This window comes from Bubalus bubalis, chromosome 16, assembly GCF_019923935.1.
Source record: "Bubalus bubalis isolate 160015118507 breed Murrah chromosome 16, NDDB_SH_1, whole genome shotgun sequence".
Taxonomy (NCBI): Eukaryota; Metazoa; Chordata; class Mammalia; order Artiodactyla; family Bovidae; genus Bubalus; species Bubalus bubalis.
In genome coordinates, this window is record NC_059172.1 from 22,664,275 (window position 1) to 22,683,238 (window position 18,964).

General features: G+C 37.4%; 2 protein-coding genes across 4 annotated transcripts in view; one reads left to right on the plus strand and one right to left on the minus strand.

The window, feature by feature from the left end:
- Window positions 1-1,110, plus strand: part of IMMP1L (inner mitochondrial membrane peptidase subunit 1) — a 76,876-nt gene extending 75,766 nt beyond the window's left edge. The window contains exon 9 of the mRNA XM_006060823.4: window positions 94-1,110. Within this exon, the coding sequence (XP_006060885.2) occupies window positions 94-98 (5 nt within the window). The 3' untranslated portion in view covers window positions 99-1,110. The remainder of the gene's footprint in view (window positions 1-93) is intronic.
- DNAJC24 (DnaJ heat shock protein family (Hsp40) member C24) overlaps window positions 1-18,964 on the minus strand; it is a 76,953-nt gene that overhangs the window by 928 nt on the left and 57,061 nt on the right. For 2 of the 3 annotated variants that reach the window (XM_006060821.3, XM_025265758.2), the window contains exons 3-4: window positions 18,099-18,237; window positions 6,613-6,681 (exon numbers count right to left, since the gene is read on the minus strand). In XM_006060821.3, coding sequence (XP_006060883.1) covers window positions 6,613-6,681; window positions 18,099-18,237 — 208 coding nt within the window. The remainder of the gene's footprint in view (window positions 1-6,612; window positions 6,682-18,098; window positions 18,238-18,964) is intronic. The other variant, XM_044929317.1, reaches the window with a different exon arrangement.

The following is an 18,964-nucleotide window of genomic DNA, read 5'->3' on the forward strand; positions in this document are numbered from 1 at the left end:
TCTAAATGTGGTCATCATTTTAATGCACATTTCTTTCTCACTTTTATGTTTTTTTGCTAATGAATAATTATTTGCTGTTTATATTTATTTTAGACTAGGGAAATGATGTTAAACAAGCAGCAAAGTTGAGTTCAAAATGAGTCGTAAAGCAGTGGAGACAACTCGCAACATCAGCAACACATCTGGCTCAGGAAGTGCTAACGAATGGACAGTGCAGTGGTGGTTCCAGGCGGTTTTCAAAGGAAATGAGAGCCTTGAAGGTGAGCGTGGTGACCGGCCGTCGAAAGCTGACGATTACCAACTGAGAGCCGTCGTCGAAGTTGATCCTCTTACAACTACAGGAGAAGTTGCTGAAGAACTCAATGCTGACCATTCTACAGTCATTCAGCATTTGAAGCAAATTGGAAAGGTGAAAAAGCTTGATAAGTGGATGCCTCATTGCATAAAAAAAAAAATTGTCGTTTTGAAGTGTCACCTTTTATTCTATACAACAACAGTGAACCATTTATTGATCAGATTGTGATGTGAGATGAACAGTGGATTTTATACAACAACCAGTGATGACCAGCTCAGTGGCTGGACCAAGAAGCAGCTCCAAAGTACTTTCCAAAGCCAAACTTGCACCAAAAAAAAAAAGGTCCTTTGTCACCGTTTGGTGGTCTGCTGCCAGTCTGACTGCAGCTTTCTGAATCCTAGCAGAAGCGTTACATCTGAGAAGTGCGCTCAGCAAATCAGATGCGCTGAGAACTGCAGCACTTGCAGCCAGCACTGGTGAGCAGAGCGGCCCGTTCTCCACACCACCACCCCACGGCACCACCTCACATCCAGCTTTTCACGAGTTGGACGAATTGGCTACGAAGTTATGCCTCATCCACCACATTCACCTGACCTCTTGCCAGCCAACCACCACTTGAAGGATCTTGACAACTGTTTGCAGGGAAAATGCTTCCATAACCAGCAGGATGCAGAAAATGCTTTCCAAGAGTTCGCTGAATCCTGAAGCACGGATTTTTATGCTACGGGAATAAACAAGCATTTCTCATTGGCAAAAAATGTGTTGACTCTAATGGTTCCTATTTTGATTAATAAAGATGTATTTTAGCCTGGTTATAATGATTTAAATTTCATGGCCTGAAACTATAATTACGTTTGCACCAACCTAATATATAAACAAACCCTATGGTGTTCTTTCAGTGGGGGCTGTGTGTGTGTGCTGTTTGGTGTTTACAAAGGATGAAAGAACCAAAAGGACAATCACTGAAGTGAGATGCCCAAAGGGGGCAATATGGTGCAACATTTTGCCTACTCGTGGTGGAAATTTTATAAGTCTGTCATCTTCCTGGTAAGTTGAAATACATGTTTCTTTTACCTGAAAGATCTCTGATCCACTGGTTATTTCATTTTACTGTCACTGAAGAATAATTACTGATCATATTATTTTACTAGCATCATGAAAAAATTAGGGATAAATGAACTAAATCTCTAACTTATAATCAAATATCTTCAGTTCAGTTCAGTTGCTCAGTTGTGTCTGACTCTTTGTGACCCCATGAACTGCAGCACACCAGGCCTCCCTGTCCATCACCAACTCCCGGAGTCTACCAAAACGCATGTCCATTGAGTCGGTGATGCCATCCAACCACCTCATCCTCTGTCATCCCCTTCTCCCGCCCTCAATCTTTCCAAGCATCAGGGTCTTTTCCAATGAGTCAGCTCTTCACATCATGTGGCCAAAGTATTGGAGTTTCAGCTTCAACATCAGTCCTTCCAAAGAACACCCAGGACTGATCTCCTTTAGGATGGACTGGTTGGATCTCCTTGCAGTCCAAGGGACTCACAAGAGTCCTCTCCAACACCACAGTTCAGAAGTATCAATTCTTCGGCGCTCAGCTTTCTTTGTAGTCCAACTCCCACATCCATACATGACCACTGGAAAAACCATAGCCTTGACTAGACGGACCTTTGTTGACAAAGTAATGTCTCTGCTTTTTAATATGCTGTCTAGGTTGGTCAAAACTTTCCTTCCAAGGAGTAAGCGTCTTTTAATTTCATGGCTGCAATCACCATCTGCAGTGATTCTGGAGCCCCAAAAAATAAAGTCAGCCACTGTTTCCCATCTATTTCCCATGAAGTGATGGGACCAGATGCTATGATCCTCGTTTTCTGAATGTTGAGCTTTAAGCCAATTTTTTCATTCTCCTCTTTCACTTTCAAGAGGCTCTTTAGTTCTTCACTTTCTGCCATAAGGGTGATGTCATCAGCATATCCTACGTTATTGATGTTTCTCCTGGCAATCTTGATTCCAGCTTGTGCTTCCTCCAGCCCAGCATTTCTAATGATGTACTCTACATATAAGTTAAGTAAGCAGGGTGACAATATACAGCTTTGACGTACTCCTTTTCCTGTTTGGAGCCAAATATCTTCATTCAATCCCATAACTTTGTTTTTTAACATCAGATCTCATCATATGCCATGAAAAGAAAAGAAAAAAAAATCAGCTGCTTTTTACTTATTCTCTAACCAAGTTTAGTCTTGGGAAAACAATCAACTAAAAAAGCCAACTCTACATGTTTCTTTTATCAGTAAACGTTAGTCACGCAGTCGTGGTCTGACTCTGCGACCCCATGGACTACAGCCCACCAGGCTCCTCTGTCCATGGGATTCTTCAGGCAAGAATACTAAAGTGGGTTGCCATTTCCTCCTCCAGGGGATCTTCCCGACCCATGGATCGAACCCGGGTCTCCTGGATTGCAGGCAGATTCTTTACCACTGAGTCACCAGGGAAGCCCATTAAAGAGGAGAGAAGCTTAGATTTTTCTAAGACTTTTCTATGCTGTGCTGTGCTTAATTGCTCAGTCATGTCCAACTCTGCAACCTCATGGACTGCAGCCCGCCAGGTTCCTGTGTCCACGGAGATTCTCTAGTCAGGAATATTGGAGTGGGTTGCCATGCCCTCCTCAGGGGATCTTCCCAACCAAGGGATTGAATCCAGGTCTCCTGCATTGCAGGATGACTCTTTACCATCTGAGCCACCAGGGAAGCCCAAGAATACTGGTATGGATAGCCTATTCCTTCTCCAGGGGATCTTCTCAACCCAGTAATTGAACTGGGAACTCATTACAGGTGGATTCTTTACCAGCTGAGCTACTAGGAAAGGAAAGGAAGGAAACATTAATTCACAATGCTGCTTTTCATTTTTCACCACAATGTTTTTTTTATCTGTAAAGAAAAATAAAAATTTTTTTTAAACTGTAAAGAAAAATAATTTAATCTTGAATTTTAAAATGCTAACATCCCTCCCTAATCTGAGCTACCATATTGTGTAATACAGCATGATTCCAAAGTGAATTTTTTTTTTATTGTCTAAAAATATGCATATTCTAATCATTGCTTTTCTTAAATCTCCCTCTTGTTTTTTTACCACCTCACTGAACACTGAGAAACACTGTGAGGTGACTTGTGCTTAGTAAATGATGCAGAGACCACCACGGGCTACTGTGGAGTTTTTTCATCGATGATTCGAAATGTTAACTTACATCTTGTTAACTTTCTTCTTAAATTATTCTACTATCACTTAACAAAGTGTTATCTTCACAGAAATCATAATTTTAAATATACTGAATGAAGACAAAACATACGAGTTGTATAACACACTTAGTGTAAAGGCAATGGCTGACTTCATTCTCTCAAGTTCTTCAGGTTTGCCTCAATTTTAAGCATAATAAAATGCATCATTTCCTACTTGGTCCTTCTTGGACCAAGAAGTTAATAGTTTGGCTATGTTTATCATGTAGGATTTCATCCACTTTTCTCCTGTTCTGGATCTTTACCTTCCAAGGTTATTCTGAAAACAACCATGAAGGCACATCATCAACTGATTTTTTACTACTTCAGTTGATCTCACTTTCTATTTAACTTCATCTGCCAAGACTGCTCTTTGTAATTGCAAATAACAATTCAAAATCACAAATTCAATTGCAAAACTCACATGACCAGTTTTTAAATATTCCTGCAAAAATAATATCTTCATGCAGCTCTTGCTCAGTATTTTCTCTCATAAGGATAAGGATTATTTCTATCTTTACAATGATTTAAAAAAACCTTAATGTAAATAAGTATCTAAGAACAGTCTATGCTTTTAAGATTAACTGTAGCTGCTTCTAACTGATTCCATTGGCTGTAGCTGGGATGCTTCTATGTTCTTCACTGCCAGGGAATGTACTGTACTTTACGGAGTCCCAAAGACAGCAAGATTTAAGATAATTCTTAATGATTTCATGTTGTACATGTCCTTCAATATCTTGGCATTTTCACTTGTTATTAAAAATCCCATATATTTGCTGACTGAACAGATGCTTGAACAACACTAATCTATAGCCTTAATTTAAAATAAAAATTTAAATTATATTTTAAAATGTTACTGAAGTAAAAATTTAAAAAACCAGTTTTCACTATTTTCATATTATCAGGATTTATTAGTAAATAAAACATACTAGTCACATGAAATGCAACAAAAACTAATTTGTTCAATAACACATACACAGATTGATAAACTAGTAATACTGTATCTTCAAAAAATACTGTTTAGCTGGGTAGATCTCCCTGATAAATAACATGTTCTAGTCTCTCCCTTTCACACACCAGCAGTGAAACCAGTGTCACTGGGATATTTTATTTTCACAGCCCAGCGGCTCTTCCTGTTTTACTCTGATGAAACTATCATAAACCCTGGAAGCCCTGTTACACAAAACCTCAAGTCTTCCAATATTCACTGCAAGTAAGAATCTCTACTCAGGATTTACACTGGCAGCTGAGGCACAGTGGCTCATAAACAAAAACGTGATTCCCCTCCTAGGTCAATACAGCTTGAGACGCAACTTCCTGAGAGCACCAAGTTGAGAATTTGCCGTTAAAAAATATTCCAGTAAACTTGGTTTTGGAAAGGACAGGCTGTTTATCTTCTACTTATCCACACTTACTAATACATTTTTATAGATTCCTAGGAATTTGTACTCCAGGGTGAATAGTAAAGTTATAGGATTAAGAGTATATGAATATGTTAGAGGGGCTTCCCAGGTGGCTCAGTGGTAAAGAATCCACCTGCCAATGTAGGAGACGCAGGTTTGATTGCTGGGTCAGGAATATCCCCTCTAGGAGAAAACGGCAACCCACTCCAGTATTCTTGCCTGGAAAATCGCATGGACAGAAGAGCCTGGTGTGCTACAGTATGGGGCTATGGGGCTGCCTGTAGGGCAGTGTATGGGGCTGTGACTGAGCACACACAAATGCACACAAATTCTAGAAAACAGTAAGATTTCTTCATTTGTCCAGAGAAACATGGAAGTGTGGTATTCATGGCTTCCATTTGTAAAAAAGGGAACTGAATAAAATTTCACCAGAGCAATTCACAGAACTAATCAAAGAATGAAAAATTAAGTTAGATTTAAGTTTTTGAACTCTATTAATGGGAAAGGAGAAAAAGACATGACTCATGGCTGGTAAAAAGGAGTGACAGATATTTCTTTTCCACCTAAGACATAATCAAAAAGGAAGGATAAACATAAAGCTCCAAAATTCCTGCTCTGACAATTTATGATTCCATATAAAGAAACAAAAATAAACATTTGTGTTGTTCATTCACTAAGTTGCGTCTGACTTTGCAAGCTCACAGACTGCAGCATGGCAGGCTCTTGTCCTCTGCTGTCTCTTGGAGTTTGCTCAAATTCATGTCCATTGGGTCGGTGATGCTCTCTAACTATCTCCTCCTCTGCTGCTCCCTTCTCCTTTGCCTTTTAATCTTTCCCAGCATCAGGGTCTTTTCCAATGAGCTGGCTCTTCACATCAGGTGGCCACTTAGAGCTTCAGTATCAGTCCTTCCAATGAATATTAAGGGTTGATTTCCTATAGAATTGACTGGTTTGATCTCCTTGCCGTCCAAGGGACTTTCAAGAGTCTTCTAATTCAAAAGCACCAATTCTTCGGCACTCGGCCTTCTTAACGGTTCAACTCTGGTATCTACATGACTACAGGGAAAACCATAACTTTGACTATACAGACCTTTGTCGGCAAAGTGAAGTCTTTGCTTTTTGATACACTGTATAGGTTTGTCATAGTTTTCCTTCTAATGAGCAAGTGTCTTTTAATTTCATGGCTGCAGTCACCATCTGCAGTGATTTTGGAGCCCAATAAAATAAAATCTGTCACTGCTACCACTTTTTCCCCTTCTACATATATTCTAACAGAAATTCATCTCAACTGTCAACATAGGATGGAAGAAATTACCTCTTTGACTTTATTTTCCTTCTTACACAGGTGGAGACTAAACCAAAAATCAAAGTAGTTTAAAAAAGGAATCCACATGAAACCTTAAGTACCTAACATCTAATTAGGACAGAAAAATAACTGGGAATGAGTCACATAGGGGGACACCAATAATTGAAGTTTAGAATGAAACAAAATATTCCAAACAAAAACACCCACATATATGTAAAAAGCCAAGCTGTTATTTCTTTTTAAGATTTCTAAACATCCTATGAAGTTTTTTTTTTTCCCCTCATACAAAGTCCCTAATATTTTTCCTGATTGTAATTAAGAGAAAAAAATAGTTCCAACCTTCATTCCAAGACATTTCTTCAAGATATATTCGAGCATCTACTGGTCCCATATTTCTTAGATCATCTTCTGTAAAATATAGAATGAGATACTTTTGATATTTAAATTATAACCATGAAGAATGCTAAGCAGGCAACTCCAGCCTGGTCACTACAATTCTAATTTTAAAACTTAGCTTACTACTTTTGATAGCAATTTTAAAGCTGCCTGACTTCAGCTGACAAAAAAAATCCAGAACATCTTAAAAATGCCGTTTTTTTACAAGTATGCAATAAGTAAAACCATGAAGTTAGTTTTGATGACTCTGCAATCAACTAATGAACTGCATTTTGTAGGGGGAAATTTTCAGATAAACTATCTGTGTGACCAAGGAGGACAGTGTGGAGTCAGGTAAAAATTATTTGAACCTTAGTTATAATATTTTACTAGTTGTCAAACCTTAAGTATTTCAGATTATCTCTCATCTTCTTTATAAGGGTCAGTCTGGATTGAATTATGTCCCATCCCCCAAATTCTTATGTTGAAACCCTAATTTCCAACATCACCATATTTGGAAATAAGGCCTTTAGGAGATAATTAAGGTGAAATGAGGTCAGAAGACTAAGGTCCTAATCTGATAGAACTGATGGCCTTAGAAGAGAAGGAAGAGAGAGGTCTTTCTCCACTCACAAAGGAAAGTATCCTGAAGACACAGCAAGAAAGTGATCCTCTGCCAGCCAGAAAGAGACCTGACCAAGATCCTTATCAACTGGAACCTCAATCTTGGACTTTTCTGCCTCCAGAACTGTGAGAAACAAATTTCTGTTGTTTAAGCCACCTGGTCTATGGAATTTTGTTATGTCAAACATATTTTTATTATGCCTTTCAATCAACTGAGATCAGGCTAAAAGTGTTTTAAAGAATAAGGTTCTAATCAAATGGAAGTGGCTATTGGTCATCTGATTTTTATTTGCTCACAAGACAGTGACGGGTAACCTACAAGAAAAATTATTTTAAAATATGTCAATAACCATGCAACACAGCCTTTCTGTGTTGATGTTCTGTTGCTGTTTCCTGGGCCAAAGTTTTCCCTGCAGATGGAACGTCCAAAGAAACCTGGATTCCACCTTTGTAGGAATTTAGTAGGGATGGTCTAGGTAGTATAAGCACGCACTCTTGCTTAAAACAAGTGTACTTTAGGACAAAGAAAACAACTACAGATGAGAAGAACTTGTCTTTGTTTTTAAAGGCATGTTATACTTCCTGTACGCTTGTACTGTTCTTCTAGAAGTCAATGCTTAAAAGAAACCACTGAAGTCCACCCCTCCATCCCAATGAAAACGTCTTTAGCGGTCTCACTAGTCTCTTCTTCACGTGCTGAGAGTGCTTCCTTTTGTTCCGTTATGTGAATGCCTGCAACTTAATTATATTTAATAACTGCCTGTTCAAAATTTATTGGTGAGTTACACAATTTTAAAATAGATGAAAAGATTTTACAATATTTTGAACTCACCACGGTTTTCTATTAAGGTATGTCAAATTTTATATCACTTCATGTTTATTGGCTACCAACACTCTATTAAACTGTGCAAAACTCAAAGATAAAGACTTCTGCAAAGTGACCAAGGGGTGTTTCTTCCATCTTTGTGTGTCCACTTAATAGCCTATCCAAAGTGTATCATGTATCAGTATGCAAGGTCATTTCTGAAGAAACCAAATTTCCACATTCTATAGAAGTTTACTTGGCCACAGGTTATTCAGTATTCTAAATTAAAGAGAAAATTTTTACCTAAACGTCTCACGGATTTTATCATGTTTCAATTTCTTATTCGGGAGGCCCAAGATAATTTACTTGAATGCAGAAATGAAACACTGTTTTAGAACTGAAGAATGGGAGTAACTGGTACTTAATGGGGCTTGGTTAAGGAGAAAACAGGTATAAATAATTTACAATCAAGTTGCCTATATTCCAGGGTATCTTACAGATAGATATTTTAAGTAATGCTGAAATCAGAGGAAATCAGACCAGAGGTGATGACAAGATGAATAAACCTTAATTGAACCTATCCTATCCTGGACATCTGTAATACATTAATTGTACAAAAAGACAATCCATCCATAGGTATTCATTATGCCATTTTTATTGTAAAATAATTAGTGAGACATGAGTGGCAAATGGAACTGTTGAGCAAGTGGGCTTTGTATTGTTCTGCTCCACAAGGAAGCCACTGTTATTATCACTTAGTTGCTATTTCATGTGGGAACCCTTCCTATTATTCCACCTACTCAAAAAAAGTGGCTTTTGCTTTTTTCTTATTTTTTAAATTCTTTCTGCACAGGAACTTTAGCTAAGTACTTAGTCGAAATATCAGTTTAGACCACATCTTATGGTAAAGGGAAAGAAAATATAACACAAAAATGGTTAGCACTTTACCCAAGGTCAGAGTTAAAAGGAGTCCTTAAAACATTCTCCTGTTCTATGGCCATCTAAATATTTATATATCGACCTGAAGATTCAATACTATGTGTACACAGACCAAGTTTTGTGGGGATTCTGGTTTGAAAGGTCAGTATCTGAGACAAAGGAGAACACAGGCTTCCCCTGCAATCAAAGTAGTGTGTTCCTATGAAAGCTTTTTTGTAAGCCAAGGTGGGAAAAGCAAAGAAGCAATTACCTCAAGACACATCTTCCTAATGGATGCACAAAATGATTCCAGATAAAGCACAGATGCTCACAGATCCGGTTCAAAGCTATGGTGGCTTGGTGCTGAATGTACACCAGTTCCCAAAGAGGTGGGGGGAACAGTTTGGCGGTGCCACTCTGCTGCTCGGGGCTCAGGGTGCATGCTACCTCTCTAAGGCGCTCACAGAAAAGCAAATGTGGAACACTATTTTCATTTTTCACCTTTTTTCATAAAAGTGAACATTCTCTTTATTTCCATTAAGTGAAAGTTTACTCTCATGAAAGCAAAATGGCATAAAGCGAATTTTTGAAAAGTGGAGGGTACCTGCAACTGTTTGATTTCTGTATCATATAAAATTTTACAGGCAAAACTATCCTGTGGTGTTGGGTGTGAGAAAGTGAGCAGTGGTTGGAAGGAATCACAGGGGCCTTCTGGGGGTGCTGGTTTATTAGATGGATGTGTTTACTTGGAAAATTCATCAAGCTGTACTCTTAGGACTGGTGCATTTCTTAGTATGTATGATATACTTCAATAAACTTTTAGTGTGTTAGAACTTTAACGGCTATATTTTAAAACAGAAATAAGGAGAGAAAAATTAGGGGAAAGAAGTAAAGAGCGCCATAAGAAACTGTGTATCCTTTGAAAGGACCATAATCTAACAACTTCTGAAAAAGGTTGGGGGTGATTAAGTCAGAGGAAAACTGGATCCCTGGAGAACTGTATAATGAGCAAAGGGGGTACACAGAAGGAAAAGGTGAATCTAAGTGGGGGGGAGGGCAGGGGTGGGAGGGGAGAGATCACGATCTTTTGTTAAGAGGCAGGTGTCCAGGGAATGGGGCAACAGTACCCCCCCAACACTAGGATTACAATGAAGGAGCACAAACAAATCAATGTTTTTTTTTTTTCTTTTTTAAACAATGATCTCTGCTTGTCCACCATTGTAGTTATAATTAGAAAATGTAATTCCTCCCTAGCCCTTAAAGTAACTCACTGGAACCCTGTAATTAGCTTTGATTTTTATCTACTAATCATGCATTGTATCTGCAAAAGACATAAGTTTGTTTTCTTTTGAGTTTTACATATTATAAATATTTTCCCTCATTACAATGAAATATTGTAATATGTATCTGAAAATGTAAATCCTATCTCAAAGTTCTTCATAAGACACTACTAAAAATGTTGAGAAAACAGAAACTGACTTAGAGATTTAATTAAATAAACAGATAGATCCAAGATTTTAATCTGGAATCTTAGCTACAATATGGTAATACCTTAAAAAAACAAAATAACAAACAGTCTTTTGGAAAGAAGACACATTGCCTGGCATTTGGTGAACTCCATCTTGAGTCCAGAGACACTATGTGATTCCAGATTGTTTTGAAGTGAATGGGTTCAGCTTTTTTCTAAGGTATATAGGAACATTAAGGTCTGCTCAAACCCAGTACTGTGCTGACAAAGCTTAGGCAAATATGGAGACAAGAACAACTTCCAGATTTACTTACATGAGAAAACAGAGCACTATCATTAAATAGAGATTCCCTACCAATGTAATGATAAAATCAATTTATGTGGTTACTTGAAAAAGAATCTTTCAACCTTTAGAAGTATAGGCCCTTCTGACCTTGTGTTCTATTGGATTTGTCTGACAACAAGAAGTGAAAGAATTCTGTGGCTCCATTGTCTCAACAGTGGGATCTAAGAAAACACTGGCAGGACTCATCAGAGAGGTTTATGAGCCTGCAATTCAAAGAGATTAAAAGGAAAATCTACGGAGATTCTTTCACACTGAAGAATAACATTAAATAACTATTAGCAGCTTGGTTCAGTAAAGCTTACTAGAGCTCTCGCTGGGTCATTCACAACTTTCTAAAAGAGGAAAGGTTTTTTTCAGCTCCATTTGGGAATCAATAAATATTTCTTACTTCTTACAAGACAATGGAATTCCAGTCCTTTAAAACTTCCTCCTAATGATAGTAAAATTTCTAAAACAGCTCTTTGTTTGCTGCCTAAATAATTACACTTCCTAATCCCGGGAAACCTTTTCTAACTGTAGCTACAATTCAAATAAATAAGTAAAAATAAATAAACAACAGCAACAAAAAGCTACCAAGAAGAAGAATTTAACTTTATGGATGAGATATCTAACAATCTCATTCAACCATTCAACCCACTACTGACCAAAAGATCCAGTCTAAATGTAACTCTGTCCCTACTATTCAAGTATGGGACTGCTGTGTATTACTCAAGTGAGCAAGTCCCCTGAACACTCTTATATAGCAATTAGTTTACTGTATTTATTTTTATGCCATTTAAAATACTTAAAAGTTTATTTCAAACTGACAGATGCCATCAAGTGTGGTAAATGCAAACAGCAGTATTTTCCTTTAGGTTAGATCTAAACTTAGTATCTTGCTGTTTTAAAACCAAATAATTTTAAACAATCACCTCCTTTTTTTTTTCAAATTTTAGTTATATTTATTTATTTTTTTAATTTAATTTAATTTTTTAAACTTTACATAATTGTATTAGTTTTGCCAAATATCAAAATGAATCCGCCACAGGTATACATGTGTGTCACCTCCTTCTTAAAAATAATTTCACTTAAAAATCATTTTTCATATAGTAAATAACTTAAAGAAAATGTTTCTTGCCCTTAACAGTCACTGTTCTTGGAACAGTCTCTGTCTTGGTAAGAGACTCAGAATCAATCAATGTTTAACTTGAAACCTGCTCATTAAATCATAAAGCTCTATAATTCTTTCTCAGATGAAATTAAAGAGTCACAACTGCAAGGCTTTAGATGCTGATGAAAAACTACAAACTTGGGCCTTAATTATGGACTTGAGCTACGGAGCTTTCACAAGCTGAACGTACACCTCGTACTGAGGAAAGGTACCAAATGAATCCGGAAACTGAATTTCATGTTTCACTACAGAAGGGTAGAACACAGCAGCAGAATTAAGCCTGGCCTCTCACTCTGACCCTTAAATTGCCTCATTCCTAATTATCTGGAACTAAAACAGTAGGTTATACACACCTATTCAAGACTTGGCAACCCAGCACAGTGATTAAAGTCAGAAAAGGGCTTTGAGTTTCCCCTCAATCAATTATTAGTTATGTGCCCTTTGTCAAATAACTCTGAACCTCAGACTCCTTCTCTGGAAAACAGATACTAATATCTTCCTTACAAGGTTGTTAAGCAATGATTAAAAGACAATTGCCATAGTTCCAGTGCTTAACAAATGGCAGCTATTTTAACTTATTATTAACTCACAATGTTTGTGTTCACCTGTCTATAATAGAGTATAGGAAAATGATTCAACTGTTGCGGTTTGGGGAGCCTTAGGTACCACAGTGTAGGATGGCAGCCACTTTTGACCTTGTCTGGATTTGTAACAGTATTAAGAAATTTTATGTACTTTACTACCATCAGTACCATTAAAATTGATCCATTATTATCAAAGACATTGTCCAAATGATTATTTAGTCCTTCCAAAACATCAAACAGAACTGAAAGATAGGCACCATGGTGGGGGTATCAAAATAATTTGTGGATTAAATTCAGAGGTCAGACATAATGACAGTAGATTAGAAAGTCAGGTAAGGCTTCTCTTGGGGGTGGGGGGCGGTGTGAGTGGAGATAGGACTAGAATTGTTATCTTGAACAAAGAACACGCTGTGAAGCAGCAGAAGGGGAGGGTGTTCTGAGTAAAACTACGAATAGCATAAGCAGACGCGTTTGGGAATCCCTAAATGGATGGGGAGAAAATTCACATCAGGTTTATAATTGGTGATGAGGTTGGAGAGAGTAACTAGGGTCAAACTTAAAAGCTTCTGTCCCATTTAAATTCCAGGTGAATAGGTTGTGTTAGGGAGTGGGTATAGTTATATATGTTCTTAAACAAGAGTGAGAATAAAGAAAGCTCAATCAATCAAAATGAAAATGACTTTCAGAGAAAGCCAATTAGCAGCTGTGGAAATAGCCTAAGTGTATGTTATAATCTGGGCATGGATTGCTGTGGTAGCTATGAGAATAAAAAGATCACTTAGAGGGGAAAAAAAAAAAACCACATTAAAGAAGAAATGCCAACCTTCATTTTTAACTCATTGGTTATATACTGAGCAAACCAGAAGTAATCAGAGTGTAACCCGAAACAAAGATTTCAAGTCTGAGAGTTGAAAACAAGCAATAGGAAAGGCGGGCCCAGACTCGGTTTTGAACCCGTTGTTTTCATTTGGGTCAATTACTCGAGTAGAAATTGGGAAAGAGGTTAAAGATGAGAAACAAACTTCCTAAAACCCTACATTTTCTTGTTATTAAATTAGAACTTCCAATTATGTCCAAATATTACAGGAGTATAACTACAGTCTTGCCCAGAGGTTTCTATAGCTTTATTTGAAAGTAGCCAAATTTTTATTCAAGATCACTGAGAAATTACAAAAACAGTTATTTGTATTCAAATAAAAGTAACAATGTGAACGGTCACCTTCTTGTCACAAATAAGGTGAAGCAAGGGGACCCTCACAGAAAGTTTTATCTATATTATCTTCTCTCTCTGAAGAAATGCCAGTCCCTAACTGTCTAGATGGATTTTCTGCATCATTTCACATACTTACTTTTCCCAGAAAGAGTCACCAAAAAAAAAAACATGCCTGCTGATGCTTATCTTCAAGTTTTACCTGCAGCACATTTTTATAACCAATTTTCAAATTCCTAAAATCAAATGGAGATACTGATATAGCCATAAGTGGAACCTGACTAATACAAGTATAAAGGTCAGTTTTAGCAAATAATTTACACAAATATCTACTGGCCTTAGGTTATTATTCCAAACAGTGAACCCAAATTCGCATTATCTACATTTAAAAGTATTAATTCCCTTCTTATGGAGTTAATTAGTCTTTAGTGTTAACTTGATTTTCAGGGAGCATTCTTATTTTAAATTTAAGAAATTCCATGTTGATTCAGTTCTCTGGTGCATAGACGATAGTAGGGCTTTAAGGTATGTTCCTCATTTGGTCCAAGATTTATTCTCAAATATTTATCCTAATAAACAGATGAAGTGAATTGTGTAATACCAGAAATGATTTTTTTTCTACCTAGGTAAGGAGAGTATAGCTGATTAGCTTCACGTAAAGACACTAACTTTACAATGTCTGGCTTAATCCCCTCCAGAGCCCAGTTGTGTAGCGTGAAGGCTCTACATCACAGAAATAATTCACTAACAGAGAACCAAGATGCATCTTAATGTAAAATAATACACCACCACGGATTCCAGACACAATCTGCTTTTTTTTTAATAACATAATTTAATTTGATTGACTTCATCCGAACGAAGGTCTGTTCCTCTTCAGATCATAGTGAAGTAACCTAAGCATAAGCTGTGCCACTCTAGAAGAGCCACTGGGGCATCAGAATGTGTGACTCACGCTACAAAGCTACTGAATCATGATCCCTATTCTTTTCCTATGATACCCTTCTGACCTGCTGTTAAATATGCTTAATATATAAGAAAATTCCCCACAAGAATTATAGAGGTGCAAAAATCTGTTCAACAGGTATTTTCACGTGAACATTTTCTAAATCCTCAAAGAGATTTTCTGAAGTGTTCACCTGGTTGCTGGGAGTGCAAAGACTAACCTTGAATAACTACATGCCTTTCAAAGGGAGCGTGGAAAGCAGTCTTTGGAAGCATACTTAAAAACAGTACGGTAAATACGCCCAACTGAAATTAACTGATTAAATTCACTAGTTAACACTGCTTTCAAAATGTGTAATATCTGGGAACTGAATATTACTCATCTTTTTTTTAGGTCTGCTTTTTTTCAGCTTGGCCAACACTGCCCTAAAATGTCAACCGAGAGTATAGAAGTAGAAATGATATGAGAAAAAATATAGGTAATTTTCTTTAGGTTATCTATCCCAGAGCTTTCCTTTTGATCATTTCTTTTGTGAAGCAAAGAGATATGGATTCCATGGGCCTATTTAAATGATCTTTTACAGAAATAAATGGTTGCAGTTAATATATGAAGCTTTCCTTACAAAAGAGCGCCAACTTTGAGCCGTGAAATCCAAGAAAGTATTCAAAATCAGCCAGTAACACCTCTGCCTCCTTCCCAGGTACACAGAAGTCAAATTTATTTTATACTATATATTAGTGGAGGGCAGGAAACAAATATATTTAAAACACACCCTATGAAAAGAAAGTTCTACAATGAACTACATCCAAAAAGAGTCCTGTATAACAAAGCTATTTCCATGTCCCCAGGGGGTGACCCAGAAGAAAAGAGTGCTTTGACCTGGTTATAACAAATTTTCTCTCTCTTGGTAACTTATCCTGGTCTTCAGCAAATTATCACTCTCAAAGGTTTTCCTTCTGCCAAATCTAAATCCTAAGTGTTAGAAGTTCAAGTTCATTTCCTTCTTTTGAGGAGCCATTTATTGAACATGGGTCAAGAAGGAAAAATTAACGTTGGTATTGAAGAGAAATGACAACACAAAACTAGGTTTATTTGCAGTTTTAAAAACAGCTCTAGTATGAAAGGCTTAAAAACAGCAAGTTATATTTGGATAAGAACACCTATTACTTAACTAAACAGCAAGTCAATCTCAATTTAAAACTGAAACAAAGCATTTGCATTATGAGGAGGCTTTGGTAATACAGGAAATATTTAGTACTTGGATCTGGGGTACTAAAATGTTATGGAAATGTGTATTTCTGCTGTCATAGCATAGCTCACCCACCGGAAACAGCTGCAAGCAAACAGACATTATACATATAAATTCCCAGAAGAGCTGCCTGTTTATCTGAATCAAGCTCAATCTCACTATATTTGGTTTGTCTGAACTTTGCTGTGACCTTATCAATGATTTACAAGAATCGCCTATGATACAGTAGCTAGAGTTGCTTCCATTAAAACCTCCAAACCCAGGACTCAAAGCTCAAAAGAAATCCACATTTCCAAAGACTTCATAAAGGCAATGGAGAAACACTTGAGGATGTTGCTTATTTGTTCTTCCAAAATCTCTTAAACCCTACTTTATGTAATTCTACTGCTCATGTTTAACCCTGCTCCATTTTTCTCTCCATTTCTGGTCTTCCCCACCCTATGCCCTAGAGCAAAAGATAATATTTTTTAATTTCTGATCTCTCCCTAGCTCTTCCTCTGTAGACAGTAGGTTTCTAGTCAGTTTCACAGATAGGTTCTTAACAGTAACAAGCTGTGGAGCAGCAAACACGCAGAGCAGCAGAGCAAGTGCACACCCTACATGCCTTACTCAGGTTTGTGGCCCATCCTCACCGTAAGCACATGAGCACCCCAAAATACAGACTGATAAGCACGTGCGAAGCATCATGAGACACTGTCATCCCCAGCAGAACTTGGTCACTTCAGAGACATAGTTAACTTCTCACACACTACATACTCATGGTTATTAATTTCAACACTTTCACAGACATTTTACTATGTGAACCAGGTCAAAAAGGTGTATCTGAGGGTAGAATTCACCCTCAAATGAAACCACTTCTACATTCCTTCTTCTGCCAGAAGTACAAGCATTTACAGAAGAAATACAACATTTGAAAGATGTGCATAAATATATTAGATAGGAGGACCCAATATTCAAAGCATATTTGAAAATTAATCCAGATTCACTGCAAAAGTACTTTTGTCAGTTTCTTAACATTTTTTAAAAAGTAAATACTAATCATCTTGAGAGATGATCAGTATTATGAAAGTCACTATTAAGAACTAATACTTCAGTATGTAAGCAAATTGCTCATGAAGTCTTTACACAAAGGCATCACAAATTGGCTTTAACCTGTAATGCTGTGTTTTGGGAATAAAGCCTTATTTTTCAAATCAAATTTTCATAACCTTAGTAATAGGAGCCTTATGATCATTCTGCTAAGTTTGATGGTGTGCCCGTGCAGACCATGGGAGAAGATTCAATAAAATAGAGTATAGAGACATGAGCTTTTATCAACACATCTGAGTCAATGCTGAGCCTGGCGCGCTATGGCAGAGTGCAACCGAGTGTTTTCCCCACAGGCCGTGGATGATTATTGACTCCTCCCATTAGCATGTAGGGTGCATATTGAAGCTTCAGAGAGAAGGCTGGGGGACTCCTATCCCAAGGCCAGTGCTGAAAGACAGCCTATCACTTCGTGTAACTGCAGTCCATGTGTGACAAACCTGACCTACATTTCTCCCTTTCTTTCTCACAAGAGCCTGTCACTGTTTTAAGAAGCTATTTTCTAAAATGCACAAAAGAAATGACTTTTAAAATTGCTTAGGAAATGTACATTCCTAAAATATCATTTATAGCAATCTTATAAGGAATATCATCTGTACAGGAGATAATCATAAAAACCTAGCCTAATATAAGCTCAGAGACAGCCAAGAGTGCTTTACGATGTTATCCTTTGTATTCTCCTTTAGACTGTCATTTATATAGTAGATAATCCTAAAAGTACTACAATTAAATTTTTAATCAGTACATAATTAAATTTAATAAAAAGGAAGTTTTTAAACATAAAAAACATTTTCGTTAGGAATGTATAATTAAACATTTTTCATTAGTTATAAAAAGTAGCTTTCACAGCTTCACAAGAAGCCACATCCTAGTAGTTCTGTTAACTTCTCAATGGATACACAGTGATCACTGCTAAGAATAGGGCATAATTAGAAACAATGACGGAGGGGAGGAGAAAGGAGGAATAATAACTTGGTGTAAATGCTGGAATGCGCTCCCCAGGAGTGGCTGCAGACTGCCCTTCACAGAGTTGCCAGTGTGCTGGGCTCCTCACCATAAGTACCTACCATGTCGCTGCAGGTCATACTCTTTTTTTGTTTCTTCATTCCCTAGAATTTTCCATGCCTGATCAATTTCAATGAACTTCTGTATACATTCCTCCACTGATCCTGCTGGCGCATCTGCACTCTGTTTATCTGGATGATACTGCCAATCAAAAATAAGGGCAGGTGATGAGTAGAGAGGGTTGGGGGGAGGTAGATTACCAAAAAAAAAAAATCTAAATCTGAGCCGTATTTAAGAGAGATGGTAATGAGAGGATGAAAACTAAGATTCCAAGCAACGAGACTACAGTGTTGGGCACAGGAGACAACTGCCAGGTTAATTAGAGCACTGGAGGAGCTATAAATCCACTGGTGACATGATCTGTCACAACGTGCAAAGACAGCATTTTCTGGATAATTTGCTGATGGAATCACTGGTCTCATGGACAATTTACCTAGAGAGGATGACTAACACAAACAGAAATAGGTACATGCAGACGAGCAGGACATGACAGAGGAAGACTGCAGACTCTGCAGAGTATGAAGCTCTCCTCATAAAATGTGCTTGGTTGGAAATATCATCTCCATGCACTACTAGCTTTTCTTTCGAAATCACACAATTATACTTTTTAAAATAAAACACCTCTCACCTTCTGGTTCAGCCCTGAAGATTTTAAAGTTATAAATCCCCAAACACAAATTTTTCTTGAAAAATGGTTGTTTTAGGCTAAATTTGTAGGAAACAACTTTAAAGAACTCAACAAAACATTTAAATACAAATTAATTCATTAGTAAATCTTTCTCACTTTGTTTTCATGCTGAACTTCTCCACACTGCTGATGATCCTCACTAGCAGAACAAACGGAGAAGGCACTGGCACCCCACTCCAG